At 47.7% G+C, this 21,058-nt stretch overlaps 1 protein-coding gene across 5 annotated transcripts in view; it reads right to left on the bottom strand.

The window, feature by feature from the left end:
• Positions 1-21,058, bottom strand: part of FAM168A (family with sequence similarity 168 member A) — a 439,787-nt gene that overhangs the window by 22,055 nt on the left and 396,674 nt on the right. For all 5 annotated transcript variants that reach the window (XR_012642790.1, XM_074979688.1, XM_074979517.1 and 2 more), the window contains one exon: positions 6,416-6,558. Coding sequence is in view for 4 of the 5 variants with exons in the window: in XM_074979688.1 (XP_074835789.1) it covers positions 6,416-6,558 (143 nt within the window). In the remaining variant the exon portion in view is untranslated. The remainder of the gene's footprint in view (positions 1-6,415; positions 6,559-21,058) is intronic.

Below are 21,058 nucleotides of genomic sequence, written 5' to 3'. Positions count from 1 at the left end.
GTGAGCCCATGTGAAGTGCACCTACCTCTGGGGCAGAAACTGGGCAGCCCTTTAACTGAGAACAGTGCAACATTACAATGATACACAATAAAATGAGACAGGAGGCAAAGACCATCTTCCAGAAGTTATTCAATTGTGGCACTTGATGTACTAGGGTTTGTCTGCGTTAGCACTTTCCCCTCTGTTGGTCTAGCTCTACCAGTGGTCATGATGGTGCAAGTACTAAGGTAGACAGAGCTCAGTTGTTTTTACCAGCTTGTCATCTGTGGAAAGCAATAAAGCAGCTGCAAAATATTGAGTAGGAGCCAGCTTAGCTGCCTTTATTTAGGGTGGCTGCTGAGAAATGATTGAAGTTTCTGCAAGAGCCAAAACATAAAATGTGAAGAGGTGCCCAGGCACATATTGCTGAGAAGAATATCCTCCATGTGTACACGTATCTTGAGTAGTAAGTACAGTCTGTACACAATCTGTGTGGCCACTACCTTACAAAATGAGTGACAAGTATTAAGGAGGTAAGTAGTAAGTGGCATTAAGGACATAACTAGATGCAAAGAGAGATGAGGCAGTAGCTACACAAAAGGGAGCACAATCAAGTTAAGACTGTGAGCAGGACTAAAGCGAGACTGCAAAAGGGGAAAAGAAGGCTGCTGAAATTCAAGAGACCTGATTTTGGACCATGCTGGATGGAACACCACAATGGGTGGATGAAAGACACTGGTGGAAAATGGTTTGCATCCAGAAAATAAAACGCATTAAATGTTAGGCTATGTCTACCCCGGCAACTGAATGACACAACTTTTGTCTTTCAGAGGTGTTAAAATGACACCCCTCACAGCATGAAGCTTGGTGCAGGAGGACGTATTTTCTTGGCAAAAGATCCAACAAACAGCAGCTACACTGTGTGACTTTTAGTGACACAGCTGTAGCAACACAGCCATGTAGCTAAAAGCTGCACAGTACAGACAAAGCCTTAATGATTTAAAGACGAGAAACTGTGGATGGAGCCATACAAGGACAGTGCAATTAACAGAGTAAAACGGAGGGAGGGGGGGGCTGGGAAGATTATAATGTGCAAACAATGAAGAGAAATTTCATTAGAGGTCAGGGATAGCCATTGGAGAACCTCTAACAAGTTATGGTGTTGACAGAGGCAAGAGATAACCCTGGGCTATTAAACTAGCTTTTTCCTTCAACATCCGCAGAGGCTGGTTGGACAAATGCCAGAAGCTGAAACTTCTCTCCAGGGAAGAGAAACAAGTGCTAAGATAAATCAGGATCACGCCAAAGCAGCTGATTGAGAAATCAGCCTTTGAAGACAGAGAGAATGTCCAGGCTCAAGTAGAATTCTTCCCTAAATTCTCAAGGGGCTGACACAAGATACAGTGGGAAGCCACTGCGCGCTGATGGCCATTCAGACGTCACACCAGATTTATGTAACACACGTACGAGGATCTAGTCACTTGTCCCACAATTTAAATGAAGACTGAGCAGTCTTTCTCAGAGGAATCAAACCAGCTAAAATATCCAACCACACGCAGTGTGCAGGATCCTCTTATTGTACCAGATAACGGGGACACTTTTAGCTGATATTTAAAACACGCAGGGAAATAACTGAATGGCAGGTGAACTCTGGGCTAGCGGAGGGGCTATCCTGCTTTACCTCTGACTTCAGTGGAGGGGTAGGTATTGGAAACACAAGCCTCGTGTGTGTCTGTTGTAATAACTAGGGGCCTTGCAGGCCGACCATGAGCGGGAGCGTAACTGATGGGAAATTGCTGAAGGTTCACAAAATATCACAGTCACCCAGAAGAAACAGCACTGACAGGAAAAGGTACCAAAAGAAGAATGGGAAGGTAGGGAGTAAAAGGAAGACAGGGACCAGTGAACTGGGCCCATCAGAAAGGTGTACTGATACCACCAATGCACTGTGTTACCACTGTGACAAACAAAAGAAGACGGAATAGGAAATACTGGGCCAAACTGGGAGCTTCAGAACATGCCCAACCTCAGGTGGTTTGGAGCTATTCTGCCCAGGAACTCCTCCAGCATTCTTAAAAGGGAAACTCTGTGAGAGGTGGGGAGATGAAAACGGGGAGGCCTCTGAACTGCACACAGCAAGCAGTGCCATTCTGGCTGCCCCCCAGCACCATCTCCTGGCAGAGGAGGAGAACACAAAGGGGGCACCAGCCTAAACGGGCCATGTGACTGCTCTCTGCCCCATCCTGCCCCAAGCTGGGGCCCCCACACGTGCTTCACCTCGTCCCTTCCCCATCCCATGTAATACGGGTGGGGGAGGTCTCTGTCCCGCTGCACTGCACCAGGCAGCAAGCTGAAGCAGGGCTGGAGGCCGCATGAGAGCGTGCAGCCACCCTGCCCCCTCCCCCTCTGCGGTGCACTGCACTGGGCGGCCTCCCAGGCACTGTGGCTGGAGGCTGCCTGGGACTCAGGAGAACATTGCCAGCGCCGCCCCATCCCAGCATGTTGCCTGGTGGGAGCTGGGGGCTCTATCCCGCTGTGCCATGCCAGGCAGCATCCCCTCTCCCAGGCAGGGAGGCCAGAGCCTGCCCAGGACAGTGCAGCAACTGGGCTGGAAGAGGAGAGGCCCTGGTCCCATCCTGCCAGCTGCTAGGCCCTTTCCCCTGCTATAGCATTTGGGGAATGGCATATGACCCTTCTGCTACACCCCCATTGACCTTGTCTCCTGGGATCCCAGGGTCCTCCATGACACTGTTGGACCTTGAACATCCTGACCTCGACAGGCACCTGGCCAGCCTGGGCCAGAGCAAGGAACCAATGACGTTGCTGCTGCCCCCTGCACAGCACGTGGAACACAAGAGCTTTGGGAGCCTGCTCTCACTCCCTCACTCCTTTGTCCTTTTTTTTCCCCATCGCATCACTTCGCTCTCCTCTCTCTTTTTCCCCTTCTCCTTCCTAGCAGCTGAGCTGACCGAGACAACTACATCTTTTGCAACACTGCAAGGACTCAGTGTGGCAGCTAAAAGCAATGCCCTAAACTACCAGATGTTGGTACAACTCTCCAAGCCTCACTGACAGGTCTCAGAGCGGCTGCTAAGACCCTGTGCTGGGCCTGGGTTTCTCCAGTGGCTCTCTAGTGAGAGCCAAGGCCAGAGACAGAAGTGGCATCTTCTGTCGTTATGGTTCTTTCCTCGTCTCTTTTATGTGTGTTTCTCTTTTTGTCTTCAAGGGAAGCAGAATGGGCCATGAACAACAGCTACAGCACAGCTCAACTAACTTTGTGTCTTTTCCTCAAAACAGTCAGTCATTGCTACCTTTAATACAGGCTGAACCTCTTTAGTCTGGCACCTCATCGGTGCTGAACCAGAGAATTTGCCGAACCATGGGAGGTCAATATTGTCTCGCAAATTACCAACACTTCCACAGCTTACTGGGCTCCTAGAAGAAATTTAGGGTTAAATTAGAGCTAAGTAACAGCACAGAACCCTGAGAGCCAGGACTGGTGGCTGTAAACAAACTTTATGGGACCACTGGAAATTGGCCACACCCATGATAAGTGGACACTCAGCTAACTAAAATCATCCTGAACCACGGATGTTGCCAGACAAAAAAGGTTCAACCTGCACATCTAAAAACTTGTCAAGTGGGAGGTTTTCTCCTATAAAAACTCTCTACAGCTAAAGGGAAGAAGGGATGTGGGAATGAAAGCCTTATTTCCTACTTCATATTCAAATGTTTTCGCTGTTTTCCCTCTTTGTCTGTATCTTTAATAAAAACAGGTAGAGACTTCGAATGGTGGTTGCTGCTGTGCAGGCCAAGATCTTCATTCTTCAAACCCCGAACCACGTTTCACTATTCAGTGGTGTACCATGACTTGAGTTGTGGACACCCACAAAGCTCAAGAACCCCCTCAAATGAACATCGCCCTACTTAATAGCAGAATATTGCCAAAGCAAGGAACAGAGTCCAGCCACTCTTGGGAGCAAAGAATAGCCGCGGCATGCTCAGGGAAATAAAGGATTGCCTAAGAAACACAGCAGAATTGTGCTCAGTTGTATCTAGTCTCACTCTGCCTCTCTCCCACTCACTCCGGCATCCCTATGGGACCTTAGTTGGAAAAGGTGGGAGAAAGTGAATAATAGGCTCCCTCTCCTTTTTTCCATCCATGTGCAGAATGAATTCTGTTCTGTGTACCAAATTATTGAGGTAACGTGAAGCTGTGGACCACCAATAGAAATAAAAAACCTAGATATAATACGGATTTTTAAAACGTTACCATAAGGATAATGATTTCAGCTAGGACAGGTTAGGCACCTGTGGGCTCATGAGGTTTACACAGCATTTAGCCATCCCTGAGGTCCTACCCCCCAAGGCCTGCCAACAGGGGCTGCAGGGCAAAGGGCAACTGCCCCAGGGCTCAGCAATTTTAAAGGGCCTGGGGCCACCTCTGCTGCTACTGTGGCGGGGTAGTGCCCAGAGCTCTGGGTGCTTTAAATTGCCACTGGAGTGCGACGTGGCACATTCCAAGCAGCTGTAACAGCTGGAGGGAGGCGAGGGGTGGATGGGCTGGTATGTACTGAGGGCGGGTCCACCCCTTCTGCCGCAAGGCCCCATCTTTCTGGGAACACACAGCTGGGCCCTCCAACTTGCCCAGGGGCCCAGCATGGCTGTCAGCTCCCCCTTACTCACCATTACATCTCTTCTGGGTAAGGTGGAGTGCTCAGGACTCCCCTCATCCAGGAAATGGGGGTTTCTTTTTACACCTTTCCTGGGCATTCAGAGAGGCCATCCTTCTCACCTGTCCTTAAAAACGTCCCAGAAAGGACTTTGAGGAGAGGAGCTTAGACACAAGGGGGGCAGGCACCTTTGACAGACAAGAGTCCCAAGTCAGCTGGTCAGAACAATTCCAACACAATATTTCTGGTTGCAATTTGACACTGGGTTGAAATGGAAGTGTTCGGCGGAGACTGTGTGATTTCAATGAAGCTCTCCTGGAAAGGAGGCAGGGCAGTTTTCAAAATCTGCCTGACTTCTTGCCAGCTGCTCCTCCTGGCTCCTTGGATGCCCCTGTGATGGACTGCCGCTGCATCAGCAGGCCCCGGACTTCCAGGGTCCCTTGGCCCCTTTCATGGAAAATTTCAAAATTTCTTTTTTTTTTTTCCTGAATTGGAACAACCCCCAATTTGGAAAGTGAAATCCTCCAGGGAATGGAAGACTCTTCTCTGCCCGGCTGTGAGCCCACCAACAGCCAAAAGCCCCAGACATGCGGCCATCCCCTGTGATTCTGAGTAGGGTCAAGTGTTGGTCAACAGTGCTCAAAAAAGTACAGCAAGAATAAGCATTGATGGAAATCCTTTGGCAGATGGAGAGACATTTCAGTGGGCCACCCAGAAATGCCTGAACTTCGTCTATGGTTGTTGGATCTCAGCAATCTTAAATGAAAGGCTATGGGACGCACTAAATGCTTCATTCTGGGGCACTACGAGGGCTCTGGTGTGTCAGTAGCACAGCAGACAGCAGCAGGGTTTAGAACATTTTGCAATCTGCACTGTCTGTTGAGCAGAGGTCATGTCACATCCTTGCTCCCTGAAATCCCTTTTTGGGAGCACAGAGACAGCAGTGTTGTCTGACTCCCCCAGAAGAATCTGCACAGGGATGGGGGAAGCAGCCAGGCATTGCTCTGACAACCAAGGAGAGTGACAGATGAAACACACAGACCAAGGAAAAAGAAGAGTAAAGCCGTGGTGTCCCACGGCACATCTAAAACCAAAGCAGGGTGTGCCACGGACTGGTGAGAAAGGAAGGCGACTAAACATGAGACAAAAATTTCTGGGGAAAAGAAGTGAGATTCACTGAAAGTGAATTGTCAAGAGTTGATTTGTTGAGGCTCCTTGTGTACTAGCCTGTTGAGTTTGGTTCTTGGAGCACATTCAGACCAAATCCTGCAGGATGCATGCAGCATTAGGGAACACCTCTAACATAAAGCTCCATAGGGATTAATGACCACAAGTGGTAAAGCTCTCCAAAAGACAGCATCCCCTATTCAATGCTGCCTAGACTGGGAGCAGCTAAGTTCAGTACTGACTCAAAACAGAGATTGCCACAGACTGGCTCAATCCCATTCACAGGTAACAAAGCTGCACAAGGGCAAAAGACAACCACATCCAATAGCATTCACAGGTAGGTCCACTCTGCTAGGTAGTACCACCAGCATCACTTCCTCCAACATCTGCAGAAGGATTTTGGGGAGGTCTCCCACCGACACCCTGACCAGGTCCAAGGTGTCTGAAGTTTGCTCAGATGGTGGAGATACAAGACATAAATAGGTGAATTCACATAATCTGAAGCATAGTTTCAAAAGCAGTAATATGTTCTCAGCTATGTAGATGACACAGAAGTTTTAATAGCTACTTTTTTTTCTAGTTTGCTAGACACATACCTGGGCATACAGGTTCTGCTGTGGATAGGCACTTCTGATGGGGTACATAGCGGTTTGGTAAGGATTTGGAGATGGAGAATAGGGAGGTGGTGCATTGTTACTCTGGGTTGGTGGGACCTTGTATGGAGTCCCAGCGGTGTACCCTGTTGAAAGTAAAAACAGCCCGCGTTAGTGCCATGATTTAAGCTTCTGGGAGACGGCAGGTGAGTAGGATGACAGGGCACATGAGCAATTTAAACCCTGCTGACTGCACCATTTTCACTCAGGCTATGTCAAAACTGGCAGGCTTCTGTCAGGAGCCAGGAGGTCTCCCGACAGAAGGCTGCTGTGTGGGGAGCGTTCTGCCAACATCCCTTCTTCCTTGTGGCAACCAGAAGACAGGGATGTCTCAGTAGAGGGGTTTTTCCCAATATTTGGCTGTGTGGCCAGGCCAAATGTGGGGAAAGCCTCTCCTGACAGAGCTGTCAGCAGGAGATATGCAAGTGCGATGTCATACAAGAGCCACAGCCACCCAGTGGCCCTACGGATGCAGAAGCCACTCACAAGGAGCCTAGAGCCAACCACTGACTCAGCAGGAAGGAAAATTTCCGTATCAACAAAGAAGTAGGGGGACTAACCTAGTGGGCTCTGCAGCTGTTTGAGCTGCCATTGTAGCAGCAGCTGTACAAGGCCACAATAAATCTATATGCTCTTTGGGGGAGGGGTCCCTTCTATCACATCCAGCAAAATGGGGCTCTGACCCTGACTGGAGCTTCGGGCTATTACTGTAACACACTTTCTAAACGATTATAATAGACTCCACCTCCCAGCGCTCTTTGCCTGGAGAGATTGCACCAATGGTCAGAGCAACTCTTCACTGGATCAGTTTAGGGATCAACACAGCAATGAGAGTTTCTGGCTGGAGAATGGCAGATCTCTTGGCTGCCCAGCCATGGCCTTGGGACCACAACACCAAAACAGGCAGTGATCAGCCTCTTCCTGCTGAGTGCAGGGGAAATACCAGGACCAAGGTGAAGGAAGGCACACGGGTTACATAGTAAAGGCATGGCTCCTTATTATTTATAAATGTTTCTGCGTCTGAAGCCACAGCCCAGTTGGGGCCATCACTGTGCCAGAAACTGTACAGGTTGAACCTCTCTAATCTGGCACCCTTGGGACTTGACCAGTACCGAATGAGAGAATTTGTCAAACCACAGAAGGTCAATATTGTCTAGCAGCATTACCAACACTTCCACGGTTCTACTTCTACTGTGGTCTTAGAAGACATTTGGGGTAAATTAGAGCTAAATAACAGCACAGAATACTGCAAGCCAGGACTGATGGCTGGAAACAAATTTTATGGGACCACGGGAAACTTGGCCACAGCCATGATAAATGAACATCCAGCTAACTAAAATCATGCCAGACCACGGATGTTGTCAGACCAGAGAGTGCTGGACTAGACAGGTTCAACCTGTACAAGTCTAGAGAAGATGTTACGCTGTTGGCTATACATGGTTATCCCATTGGGGGAGACATGACAAGGGCCACACTTTAATATTTTAACCACTATTCCATTTTTATTAACTTGTTGGAGTCTGGCTATAACGTCATATAAGGATCTCTGAACAGTGAACCCAGAACAGGTCCCCACAACAAAACGTTTCAGAGGACAGGGCCGGATTCACCAAATGTGGGGCACGGAGGCACACAGTACACCTCATCACATGGGTTTACCTCTCTGCATGACAACGTAAGCCCTCGTAGGGTTTTTCTTTCCTTGCTGGAGGGAAGGGGTGCAGATGACAGTCTGAGAAATGATACTCTTAACATATCCACAATGGTCCAAACAGTTTTCATGACTTCCACAGCATTCATGTGGTGACATCCTGGGAAACACCCATGCTCACATGGTTAAAAAGAAGGCATGATTTGAGGGGCTTGAGTCAGAACTCAGAATGTCCTTCAACACAACATATCTATTTTGAGTAATTTTCTCCCCAGTTGGGAAGCTTTTGTCCTCTTTCATTGTCTGCCGGACTGTTAAATCTGTAAAATAATTATTGAGGATTCTAGCTAGCACGAGACTATTTTTAAGTGCTTACGCCACCAAGTAGTGACTGGGAAGCTTGTGACAACACAGCTGCAGAGGAAGGTCGGAATCTCTCTTGTCCTTCCCTAGTGCCGCAGTTTCCAATGTGAACAATTAAGATGCCTGAAAACAGTTATGAACCCGGTACTTTAACGATTCGTCTTCAATACACTTTAGAAGCTCCAGGCAAACTCAAGTTGTCGTTACACAACAGTGTTTAAACCGAACAGTAACCTTATTCTGGCAAGTACACTGACCAGACCACGCTACGGACTGTTCCCATGACATAACGTTCTCCAATCTAGGTTCCTAACATGTGATCCAGAGAAAAAAATTCTCTGTTTAACATTGCACGTTAGAGCTGGACTATGCAAACCTTAGCGAGTTAGCAGACTTCCAGCAACAACAACCTGACTCCTCCTCCCCGCACCTCATAATAAATATAGCGAGCAAAGCTCTGTAGCAGCAAGGGGAGGCAAACAGCAGAATACAGCGTAACGTCCTCTATGGACTAGCCCAGTACTCAGCAAACTTTATCACTGCGTGGCACACTTCACCACTCATTATAATTTCACAGCACACCCAACATACATAAACCAATCCCCTCCCTCTTCCTCAGAGCCAGGCAACCTCAGTGCCACCCCCGCAGTCCAATCCCCCTCATCCTCCTCCAGAACCAGACACTCACAGCCTCCTCCGCTCCCCAGCTCCAACTCGATGCTGGTGACTCGCCAGAGCTGCTGCTGCCACCGCCACTACCACGTGCTTCTCCCACCAACCAGTGAGGTGTGTGAACAAAGTAGTGGATGGCACCCCCAGCGTGGGGCTCTGAGGCACACTAAGTGCCACTTCATGGCACACCAGTGTGCTACAGCACACCAGTTCCAGAGCACAGGACTAGGCTGTAGGAACCCAGATAACCGGATTTAGCCCTTACACGTTAGAGGGACAAGCAGCCCTTTAATGTCTAAAATCAGCAAGAGTTGACCAGAAGTTTCCATTGATGGTTTTCTGGTCTGTAAAGTGGACATAGTGCCCCCAACCCCACAGAGCAATTGAGCAATGCATGCAAGGGGCCCCATCTATTAAGATCTTGAACGTCTCTGATGAGAAGCTGAACCTTCTGCTCCCCCTGACTTCAAGATCAGGGCCTATAATAGCAAAGCACTTGGAGAGCCTTGTATGAAGGGTTCCACAGAAGCACAAGAGCATTACTGCTCTATCTGATGAGTCCTGATGCCAGAAGTATGTGCAAAGACAACTGGAGCAGTGAGTGTATAGTTTCAACTTTGCAGATCAAACTGCATGCGGCTTTTTTAATGAGGCCTTTTAAGATATAATAAAAGCATCTTCAGAAGCAGGAAAAAAACACTTAGGAAGCTACACTGCAATTCCAGTCCCATGGTTGGCTTGTGGGACTTTTTGTAGCGTAGACTTCTGTGAGTGACCCTCAGTTCTCAAAGGGTCCTGCAGTCTTGGGCCAAATCCAGACATTCACACTGCAATGAACCAGACCCACAGCCTGAATCCTGTGAACCTGGGTTGGCTGGCCCAGGCCTGCCGGGGGTTTCAATGACAGTGAAGACACACCCTTACGCTTCAAAAGCAGGAGGAGCAGGCTTGGAATGACAGCTGGCTGCCGACAGTTCTGCATGCAGCTCTGCTCTATGCAGCTGACACACCATTATAATTAGCATCTATCCATGGCATTACTTATTTTTATATTTCTAAGCTGCACAGATTTGGCAGGACAAGGCTGCATGCTGAATAATTCATTTTCCTTATTCTGCAACTGAAGCACTGTTGAGTCCTATCAGTGCCACAATTGCCACGCTGTCCCCTTTAAGTCTGCAATTAACAGAAGTCCATTTTAAACAAAGACCTGAAACGTACGCAGCTGCACTTGACAAATATGGAAAAGTGCTGACTTCCAGTTGTGCTGAAGCTGCTGATTCCTCTACATATGACAGATTGTAATACGAGATTTGTGGGATAATTTGTTACCTGCATAAAATCCTCTGCCTCTCCCACACTCTAAAGACACAAACACATTCACCCAGTTCCTAGGACTCAAGGTGTAACTTTAATTTAAATACCTACCCTTACCCAATTCCTACGGCATAACTTCCTGCGAGTTTGCAGGACCTGTTACCAGTGAAATAGACTTATAGGCTACGTCTACACTAGCCCCAAACTTTGAAATGGCCATGCAAATGGCCATTTCGAAGTTTACTAATGAAGCGCTGAAATGAATATTCAACGCTTCATTAGCATGCGGGCGGCTGCAACACTTCGAAATTGATGCGCCTCGCCACCGCGCGGCTCGTCCCGACGGGGCTCCTCCCATGAGCTGATGGGAATAAGGGGACTTTGAAGTAGGCGGGGTCCTTTTGAAAAGGAGCCCCGTTGGGATGAGCCGCGCGGCAGTGAGGAGTGTCAATTTCGAAGTGCCGCGGCCACCCTCATGCTAATGAAGCACTGAATATGCATTTCAGCGCTTCATTAGTAAACTCTGAAATGGCCATTTGCGTGGCCATTTTGAAGTTTGGGGCTAGTGTAGACACGGCCACACAGTCATATTCTTACTCTCTAGTTACTGACATGTACCAAGCAAGCAAATATACACACTAAGCATGCAGTGCCTGACAGTAATAGGTTTATGGTGACTATTCAGGTAGTGTATCTATAAAGGTCATCTTATTTCACAGGGTGTGTTTCAGATACCTTTAATACTGCTTCCTGCTGTCACAGAATCCTAGAGCTGGAAGAGACCTCAGGAGGTCATCGAGTCCAACCCCCTGCCCAAAGCAGGACCAACCCTAATGAAATCATCCTAGTCAGGATTTTGTCGAGCTGGGGCTTAAAAACTTCTAGGGATGGAGATTCCACCACCTCCCTTGGGTGGCTCATTCCAGTGCTTCACCACCCTCCTAGTGAAACAGTTTTTCCTAACCTCCAATCTAAATGTCCCACACTGTAATTTGAGACCATTACTCCCTGCTCTGCCATCTGTCACTACTGAGAACAGCCTCTCTCCACCCTCTTTAGAGTCCCTGTTCATGAAGTTGAAGGACCCTATCAAATCACCACTCGCTCTTCTTTTCTACAGACTAAATAAGTCCAAGTCCCTCCACCTCTCCTTGCAGGTCACATGCTCCAGCCCACTCATCATTCTGGTTTCCCTCCAGTGGATCCTCTTCAATACAACCACATCCTTTTTATACTGGGGAGCAGTCCATCCACATCCTTGACAAAAGCAGCAAACCTGCTCTCGTGCTATTTTTAGAAAGTTATTGGTCCACCTGTTATGAATCCAATATATGATCCCCTAATTTTAGATCACTAACACTGAGACAATAAACCATTTTGATCGCCTGTCCATTTAAAAAAGGAAGAGATAATCTGGATTTATCCAATTCTGCTCTTACCAAGGCTGATTAGCTGCAACCTTGGAGGTTCAGAAATACACACTATGGAAAGCAGTGCCATGTTACATTTCATCACAAGGAACATAAGGTTAATTCACAATTTATAATGAATGCCAACACTTTATTCTATGAGCCTTTCACATGTGTTCCAGGATTAAAAAGTTGTTGGGCTGGAGGGCTAATGAACTAAAAAATATTTTTCAAAGAAGCAACATTTTTTAGACAAACATACAGAAGAAAAATGTACACTCTCCTGGGAGAGAAGGAGAAAACCTGGCTGTATCTGCTGAGGCAATGTCTACACTAGACATAGAAGTCAACTGCAGATACGCAATTTTAGATATGCCAATTACAAGGCTAAAATCGACTTATCTGTGGTCAACTTCCACCTCTGTCTGCACAGGGGAAGGTCGATGGGAGCGTTTCTCCCTTCAACCTTCCTTATTCCTTGCCTCTAGCGAGGAGCACAGAGGTCGACTTTGACCCCTGAGAGCATCATTTTGCCTGTGTGCAAAATCAAACCCCGGAAGACCAACCAGGAGAGGGTCGATCTTCCCTGGCAGTGTAGATGTAGCCTGATTTTCCACCTGGGTACCAGCAACAAAGGAAAGCAGACTGAGTTTTCTAAGTTCTGCTGCTGTTCACCACATATAAATTTATGTCTTTAGACTACAGAAAGACTCAATGCTATCAACAATTCTCATGAGACTTGGTGAGTTTTCTTCGAGGACTATCTCCTGGAATCCCATGAGAATCTGAGCTTTCATTTTTTAAAACGAGCATTTCGCTCCCTTGTGGTTGCAGAGAAAAACTGGCCAATGCGAACCTTAAAGGCTCAGACACCAGAGGGGAAATAAAGAAGGCCCACCCTTATTTAAACATGGCCTGCTTTGGGGGCCTGACTTATTATTTTTGAATGTCCAAAGTTGGCCATATTAAGGACAGGAAATCTGTCATCTGGAGAGAGATGACACTTGCTTTAGAAAAACATTCGCAACTAACACTGGAAGCATGGGTTCCAATGATGGGTTTTTCTCTCTTCAAAGGTGTATGCTGCCAGTTCAGTCATTTCACATAAAAAGCTAGACTCCAATGTACATAACAGTGTATTCTCTATCTCCACCTCTTCTCAAACTTCACTTTCATGGCAGTGTGCCCCAGCTGAGCTGGGGGATTGCGTCCATCCCTCTCACTTGTCATACAAATTCTGTAAAAATGCCCTTCACCTGACAGTGCACAAAAGTAGTCAAATAAATAAATAAATAAAAAAAAAAGGAAACAAAGTTCTGAGATATATAAAGAGCTACTGAAAACAGCCAGGATGAAGGAAATTACTCCTGTAAAAAGGAAGGGTATGTGAATTCTACGTTGATATTCTCCCTTTAGATTTAAAGGGTTACACAGATACTTTAAACTAAGGTCGCATGTGTGAAGTTTTGTACTTAATGGTAAATTAGTGGGGAAATTCTAGAAAACCTTACAGCTGTGCTTTAAACTCTTTTTCAAGGCAGACTAATATGTCTCCATGTGCTTTAGCCTTTTCACCTCACTACAAACCTGACTTGGGTCACAAATGAGTTTGAGTCTGAATGTCATCCACAGAAATGTGTTCATCTCACAAACCCACCACAAAGGTTGACCTCACGTTTAGTCTATGCTGAGGAGTAGCTAAGAACTAGACTAAAGAGGAGTGCTTGCAAGTCAGGATGGGAGACAGAGCTGTGCAGGACACTAAAAATGAAATGAGTAAAGAGGTACTGCAGGTGTCTACACTTTTTTTTTTTGTGTGTGTGGAATAAAACCTTTTTTTTCCCCAGAAGAAACCCCCCTTGCGTTCACACTGCAAAGCTTGTTATTCTGCAATAATGGGACATAAAATCAAAATAGTAACTCCATCAAAATGAATGACTTTCGCTGACATGCTCCCCTTTTTAATTTAGAAATTGACTCAGTGTGTACTAAGCAAAGGTGATTACAACTTAATTGGCCTCTAGGGAGGCATCCCACCATTGCTCTTATTTCGAAATCGGGCTCTCTAGTATGAATGCTCAATTTCAAAATGCTCTTGCACTGTGAATGCTCTTTTCAGAAATAACTTATTTTGATGTTAGAACATTGAAATAAGTTATTTCTGGAAAACCCTGCAGCATAGGCATAGCCTGATGCAGTGGGAGAGCTGCACGTGAAGACTACCTATGCGTGCCGCTCCCACTGGGATGCCTCTCATTTTTGTGAACGTTACAAATCATATTTATGAAGCCTGCGCAGCATCAAAAATGGATGATCAAACACAGAAGACTGATGAGCTGCAGCATTTTCAAAACAGCAGAGTGTGGAAAAGCTGAGCCTCTTAAAAAGTGATTACACATCAAAAAACTCTGACACAGTGAAAACATAATCTTCCACTGTTCAGGACAGCAATTAACGAAGGACAGGATTTCAATGCCATTAATATTTTATCTTAGCCTCACAACCCAAAAACTGCTTGTAGTTAATGGCACACTTTATGGGACTAGTGAACAGCCTTCAAATGCTTTCTGATCCCTGTGGTTTGGAGCTGAGATATTAATAAATGGCAGCATTTCCAGGATCATCTTCTGACCTACAGTGAAGTGTGTACGTGGGAGTAAAAACATCTTAAAGCTGAGATGGAAACATGGCAGGGGCTACAGAGAGAAATATTTTTAAATGACAAAGTAAACCTCCTCCATTCTTTCCCTGCTGATTTGCCATAACTGTCCTGGAGGGGGGGCCACCTCTAGAGGTGAAAGGGGAGCTTCAGGTTCTGGCTTCATTTAAATCGCTTCAGTAGTACACCTGTAACTCTTTAGCCACAGTAGCGTATTAGTGCAGACACATACCACAGTGATGGGAGAGGGCTGCCTATCAGCATAAGTATTCACCTCTCCAAGAGGTGGTAGTTAGGGGCTTGCCTATAAAAAAAAGTTACTCAGCTCAGTGCAATAATGATTGTTTTTCGAGATGTGTCCCTGTGGGTGCTCCACATCAGTTGTTGGGCCTGCCCCAGTGTCGCAGTGAGGACAATCTTCATAGTGGTAGTTGGCTGGACCGCATATGCGGCTGGCACCTTCATGCCCTTTTATTCATGTGTGCGGTCCAGCTGAAACCAGGTTCCTTGAACACTGCCCCAGAATCAAAAAGACATAACAGAGAGAAACTGCAGACTGGGGAGGATGGGTGGGTAGTGGAGCACCCACGGGGACACATCTTGAAAAATAATCATTACTCCACCGAGGTAATTTCTCTTTCTTCTTCAAGTGGTCTCTGTGGGTGCTCCACATCAGGTGACTGAGTAGCAGTACCCCAGAAAAAAACATGGAGGAGGGTACCAGAGTTAAAGCTTGGCAGCCACCCACACCACAGCTGTTGAGAGCATAGCATCTCGTCAGCTAATGATGAATGGCATAGTGTCAGACGATGGTGTCATATAAAGACCACCTCACCGCCCGACAAATGTCTTTAAGTAGGACACCTTTGAAGAACACTGCTGATGGCACCATCACTCTCATTGAGTGAACCCTAGGTTGGATCGGTAACAGTGTGCAACATAGGGCATAGCATGTAGTAATGCATGATGCAATGAGCTTGGAAAGTCTTTGTGAAGACACAGCCTTGCCTTTTGAGCAGGTGTCAGTGGATGCTATCAGCCTATACGTTTTGCGGAAAGGCTTAGCTCTGTCAATGCAGAAAGCGTCCAAGGAATGCAGTCTCGTCTCGTGAGCCGACACATGGGGATTTGGGTAGAACAAGGGTAACGTAATCAGTTCATTGATATGGAAGTCAGACAAGACCTTAGGGATGAAGGCCGGGTGAAGTCTCAATACAGTCCCTTCCTTGTTAAAGACCGTGTACAGAGGAACCACCATTAGGGCCACCATTTTGCTAACCCTATTAGCAGAAGTCATAGCCAGGAGCAAAACAGTCTTCTGGGTTAGAAGCTGTAGTGAAGTTGTAGCCAAAAGTTCAAAGTGTGGTCAGGATAACACTCCCAAGACCAGATCCGGGCTGCAGGGTGGAGAAATAGGCCAGTGGGGAGGATAGAGATTAGCCAATCCTTTGAAAAAGCGTTTGGTGATGGGACGAGCAAACACAGAGGAGCTGTCTGCATTCTGTCTAAAGGCTGATATTGCTCCCAAATGTACCTTAAGGGATGCTAATGCTAACCCCTGTTGTTTCAGATAAGTAGTCAAGGATCGTTTGTATCAGGACCACAAGGGAGCCACATGCCTCAAGGCGCACCAGACGGTAAACTTCTTCCATTTGGAAAGACAGGTATTACACATATTTTGGGGTCTACTACAAATTTCAAAGGTTGTCATAGCTGGGGGTGGTAGTGGGGATAAGCTCCCACTATTTATAAAATGCTCCCATAGTGTGCGTCTCCCATAGCCTCTAACAACAGAAGTCCAGCTCCTGGCCTTCACATGTGGCTTAGTTTCTAAGCCCGGCGAAACTGTTTGCACTGACAGGAGAAGGGGCGAAGGCGGGTGACTGGCGCCTTAAAACCAGTTGCTTCGGGCAGATGGGTCTCGTCAGCCTGGGAAGGCCGCCCACCTAGGAGAAGGAACTCTGATTTAAAACCTCCGCTGCCTTGCGGCAGTATCTAGTCATGGGAAAGGCTTCGGGAGTAAACCCCGAGGAAAAATCCAGAGATGGAGCCCCTAAGGCAGTTTGAGGTTGTGCTCAATCTCACTCTGACAGCTCCTGCGACGACATCGGTGCCAAGCTGTACTGGCTTTTGCCTTTCCCTTGGATTACATAGGTGGCGTGGAGAGGGGGAACCTGCTGCTGGGCATCAGCTGGTTCTTCAAACGTACTTGCCCAGGCCTGCGCCCTGGAAAGGACACTCCGGCATCGCTTTCTGAGCAATGACACAACATGGGAAGCAGCAGTTACCGGTATTAAGCCACTGCACTCTATTGGTGTAGAGTGAGGCGCCAGGGGTTGCTTCCGACGGTGGGAGAGGTCTTCGGATCTCATTGGGCAGCTACCGCCCGCCTCAAGCTGGGCAGCCCCCAGCCAAGTAGGTGCTGCCTCGCCACGGTCCACTTGCTCCACTGGGTGTGTGGGGCTTAGGGAATCACCGACAGGTGGATCGTTAACCTTACACCAGGCAAAACAAACAAGCAACAAAATAATCCAGCCTTCAGTCTGGGCACATGGAATGTAAGGACCATGACTCCAGGCCTTACAGAAGACCTACAGAGCATTAGTAACCCCCAGAAGACAGCAATCATTAACAACGAGCTGAGAAGACTGCGGATGGACATCGTGGCCCTCCAGGAAACAAGGCTATCGTTCTCTGGATGTCTCAGGGAGAAGGACTTTTCCTTTTTCTGGCATGGGAAGCCTCCAGAAGAGACCAGGGAACACGGTGTTGGCTTCACAGTCAGAAACAGCCTAGTTGGCTCAGTCATACTACCAAATGTGGGAACTGAGAGAATGCTGAAAATCCAGCTTCAAACACCAGTGGGCATGGTCAACATCTTCAACGTCTACGCGCCTACTTTAACTTCTGCCCAGGAAGTTAAGGACAAGTTCTATGATGAACTTAGCATTGCCATCAGTGAGGTACCTTCCCATGAGCCGCTATTCATCCTTGGCGACTTCAACGCCAGAGTTGGCAGCGACCACCACAGCTGGCCATCCTGTCTGGGACAGTTTGGAACAGGGAAGATGAATGAAAACGGACAGCACGTCCTTGAACTCTGCTCCCAACATGACCTCTGTGTAACCAGTACCTTCTTCAATGTCAAACCCCAGCACAAAGTTTCGTGGCGACACCCAAGATCAAAACATTGGCACCAGCTTGACCTCGTCCTCACCAAATGCAGCCATTTAGGTAATGTCAGGGTGACACGTAGCTACCACAGCGCAGACTATGACACTGACCACTTGCTCATGTGTAGTAAGGTGCACATCCAGCTGTGAAGATTCTTTCACTCCAAAAAGGAAGGGAGGCTGTGCATTGACACTGGCAAGACTCGTAACCCTTCAAAAGTATGCGAGTTTGTCCAAGCACTTGAAGAGGCCTTGCCCTGCCCGGACAACGCTGATATCAGCAAGAGATGGGAACAGCTACGGGACGCTATCTATAATACGGCGATATCTACATTTGGGAAGAAGACAGTCAAGTCTGCTGATTGGTTTGAAGCCCATACTGAAGTGCTGGCGCCCCTCATTGAGAAGAAGAGACAGGCACTTGTTGCATACAGGTCCTCTCCCAGTGAGGTGAACCTGCAGGCGCTCCGGTCTGCTCGGAGTCAAGTGCAGCAGGTTGCTCAGCGGTGTCCCAGCAATTACTGGCACCACCTCTGCTCCAAGACTCAGCAGGCCGCGGACACAGGTAACATGCAAAGAATGTACAATGGGATCAAGCAAGCCATTTGTCCATCACAAAGAAAGACTGCCCCACTTAAGTCGGCCACAGGCGAGGTCTTGAAGGACAGAACCAAGCAGATGGAATGCTGGGTGGAACACTACTCACAGTTGTATGCCAGAGAGGACGTAGTTACAGAGAGAGCCCTGAATGCCATCGAGTCTCTGCCCACCATGACTGAACTCGATGCTGAGCCCACCTTGGAGGAACTCAGCGACACGCTAAAAGCACTCTCTTCTGGAAAAGCCCCAGGGAAAGATGGTATTCCCTCAGAAATCCTCAAATGTGCCAACGGTACCCTAGTTTCAGAGCTGCATGGAATACTCTGCCAATGCTGGAAAGAAGGCGGCATACCGCAAGATATGAGGGATGCTAACATCATTACTGTCTACAAGAACAAGGGTGACAAAAGCGATTGTAACAACTATCGCAGCATCTCCCTTCTCAGTACCGTGGGGAAGCTATTTGCACGTGTTGTTCTGAAGAGGCTCAATGTTCTTGAGGAGAGAGTCTACCCTGAGTCTCATTGTGGGTTCAGAGCTGAACGGTCCACCATAGACATGGTTTTCTCTGTTAAGCAACTACAAGAAAAGTGCAGGGAGCAGAACAAACCTCTGTATATTGCCTTCATCGACCTGACCACGGCATTTGACCTCATCAGCAGAAAAGGTCTGTTTGCGATTCTGGCTAAGATCGGCTGTCCCCTAACTCTGCTCAGCATTATTACGGCCTTCCATGAAGGGGACAGTCGTATATGACAGATACACATCCGAACCCTTTGAGATTCTCAGTGGAGTGAAGCAGGGGTGTGTGCTGGCTCCAACACAGTTCGGCATCTTCTTTGCAGTTTTGCTCAAATATACCTTTGGAACTGCTACAGAGGGCATCTCTCTCCGCACGAGAATGGACGGCAACCTCTTCAAACTGTCGAGGCTTAGAGTGAAGACCAGGGTGCTTACAAAGCGTCTAAGGGAGTTCCTTTTAGCTGACGATGCAGCTATTGCTGCTCACACTCAGCAGGAACTGCTGTCCCTCATAACTCGCTTTGTGGATGCATGCATGGAATTTGGCCTCACAATCAGCTTAAAGAAGACCAAGGTGATGGGCCAAAACGTGGGTAACGAGCCATCTATCAGTGTGCTAGACTACGAACTGGAAGTTGTCCATGAGTTTGTGTACCTAGGCTCGACGATCTCAGACAACTTGTCACTTGATAGCGAGATCAACAAGCGCATTGGAAAAGCCGTCACAACGTTCTCCAGGCTGACGAAGAGAGTATGGGTTATCAGTAAGCTCACTGTACACACCAAGGTGCAGGTCAACACAGCCTGTGTTTTGAGCACACTGCTGTACGCCAGTGAAACATGGACTTTGTGCTCAAAACAAGAGCAGCGGCTCAACACATTCCACATGCACTGCCTTAGGCGCATACTCGGTATCTCGTGGCAGGACAAGGTCCCCAATAGCACAGTGCTTGAGAGGGCAGGCACCACCCTCCACGTTCACCCTTCTCAAACAGAGGCGTATGCACTGGCTGGGCCCTTTCTCTTGCATGACGGATGGCCGAATACCGAAGGACCTCCTCTTTGGCGAACTGGCGCCTGGAAAGAGGCCGAAAGGGCGACCTAAATTGCGCTACAAGGACACGTGCAAGCGTGACCTCAGCGCTCTCTCTATCAGTGCAAACACCTGGCATTCGCTCGCTTCAGACAGGCACGCCTGCAAACAGGGAGTGAAGGAAGCTCTTGCTATGTATGAAACTACCTTGGTGAAGGAAGCTGAAGACAGGAGAGCCCTCAGGAAGATCCGTGCCTGTGATACCAGAGTGACATCTGCCTACTGCTGCTCACAGTGCGGAAAGGACTGCCACTCCCAGATTGGATTGCATAGCCACAGAAGACACTGCTCGAATCAGTCCAAATGGGGTGCAAACCCATGATCTCTCGGGATTGAAGGATGCCTACCTATGACTACAAATTAAAATTTGTTCGACTTGTTCAGAGAAAAGGTTTTCTGAGCTGTTGAGCCATCAATCAGCCAAGCTGTGAGGTGGAGAGTGTGTAACTGTGGGTGCGTTAGACTTCCCCGTTTCTGGGTTAGGAGACTTGGCAGGCTGGGAAATAAATATGGGTGACACAGTGACATCTGCTGAAGGCACAGGAACCAATGCTCTTGAGGACAAGCTGAAGCTATGCGGATCAGTCTGGCTCTTTCCATGTTGATCTTCTCCAGGATCCTGGGAATGAGGCCTGTGGGACGAAAGGCATACATTAGGGGGCCCCTCCAATTGATAAGGAAGGCATCTCTCAGAGACCCTGGCCCCACTCCTGCTCTGTAACAATGATAACAACATTTCTTGTTCTTGTAGGTTGCAAACAGGTCTATGTGGGGTGAACCCCACTGGTGAAAGATATGTTGAAGGACGTCAGTGGAGAAGTCCCATTTGTGATCTGGAGCAAAGTGTCTGCTCAATGCATCTGCTGCAGCGTTGTTGATCCCTGGTAAGTATTAAGCGACTAACATTATGCTGCTCCTGATGCACCACTTCCACAAAGGGAACAGGATCGTGCTCCACCTTGACGATTGATATAATACACTGTAGTGATGCTGTTGATAAAAATTCTGACTGTAGCATTGTGGATGGGGTCACGGAAGTGTTTGCAAGCATTGGCTACTGCTCTGAGCTCCAATAAACTTATGTATAGGGAGGTCTCATGAGGGGAACCATCTGCCTTGTATGGAGA

Source organism: Carettochelys insculpta, chromosome 1 (genome assembly GCF_033958435.1).
Source record: "Carettochelys insculpta isolate YL-2023 chromosome 1, ASM3395843v1, whole genome shotgun sequence".
NCBI classification, from domain to species: Eukaryota; Metazoa; Chordata; order Testudines; family Carettochelyidae; genus Carettochelys; species Carettochelys insculpta.
Note: the sequence above shows the minus strand (reverse complement) of the source record. Positions and strands in the feature narration are given on the sequence as shown.